At 65.6% G+C, this 607-nt stretch overlaps 1 protein-coding gene across 1 annotated transcript in view; it reads left to right on the forward strand.

The window, feature by feature from the left end:
* The window catches only part of AMPD1 (adenosine monophosphate deaminase 1), a 13,219-nt gene extending 12,652 nt beyond the window's left edge, over positions 1-567 (forward strand). The window contains exons 15-16 of the mRNA XM_014948502.1: positions 157-267; positions 399-567. Of these exons, the coding sequence (XP_014803988.1) occupies positions 157-267; positions 399-554 (267 nt within the window). The 3' untranslated portion in view covers positions 555-567. The remainder of the gene's footprint in view (positions 1-156; positions 268-398) is intronic.
* Positions 568-607: the final 40 nt, after the last annotated feature.

Below are 607 nucleotides of genomic sequence, written 5' to 3' on the forward strand. Positions count from 1 at the left end.
CCAGTCCTTGAATCATCTTTGTTGCCCTTCGCTGGACTCTTTCTAGTAGTTCCCTGTCCCTCTTGAACTGGGGAGCCGCAGAGGGTCCGGCCGTTTCTGGGCAGCCCTTGAGGCAGCGTGGAGGCTGCTGGCCTCTAACACAGCCTGTGGCTGCAGGAGGCCCTGATGGAGGAGTACGCCATCGCTGCCCAAGTCTTCAAGCTCAGCACCTGTGACATGTGTGAAATCGCCAGGAACAGCGTCCTGCAGTGCGGCCTGTCCCATGAGGTAAGCGCCGGTCCCTCCCTGGGGCCAAGGCCGGCAGCTCCACGGGTTCAGCCCCCGCGGAGCCCGGCGCTTCCCTGGGGTGCTGCCGGCAGGGCGCTGAGGTCCGCACCGCTGTCCTCCATCCCCGGCAGGAGAAAGCCAAGTTCTTGGGGGAAAACTACCAGGAAGAGGGGCCTCAGGGCAACGACATCCGGAAGACAAACGTGGCCCAGATCCGCATGGCCTACCGCTACGAGACCTGGTGCTACGAGCTCAACCTCATTGCCGAGGGGCTGAAGGCCGAATAGGACCGCGGGGGGACTCGGGGGCGGGTGGGGCGGAGCGGCGGCGGCGCGCCGGG

The sequence above is a fragment of the Calidris pugnax genome, unplaced genomic scaffold, assembly GCF_001431845.1.
Source record: "Calidris pugnax isolate Ruff unplaced genomic scaffold, ASM143184v1 scaffold91, whole genome shotgun sequence".
NCBI classification, from domain to species: domain Eukaryota; kingdom Metazoa; phylum Chordata; class Aves; order Charadriiformes; family Scolopacidae; genus Calidris; species Calidris pugnax.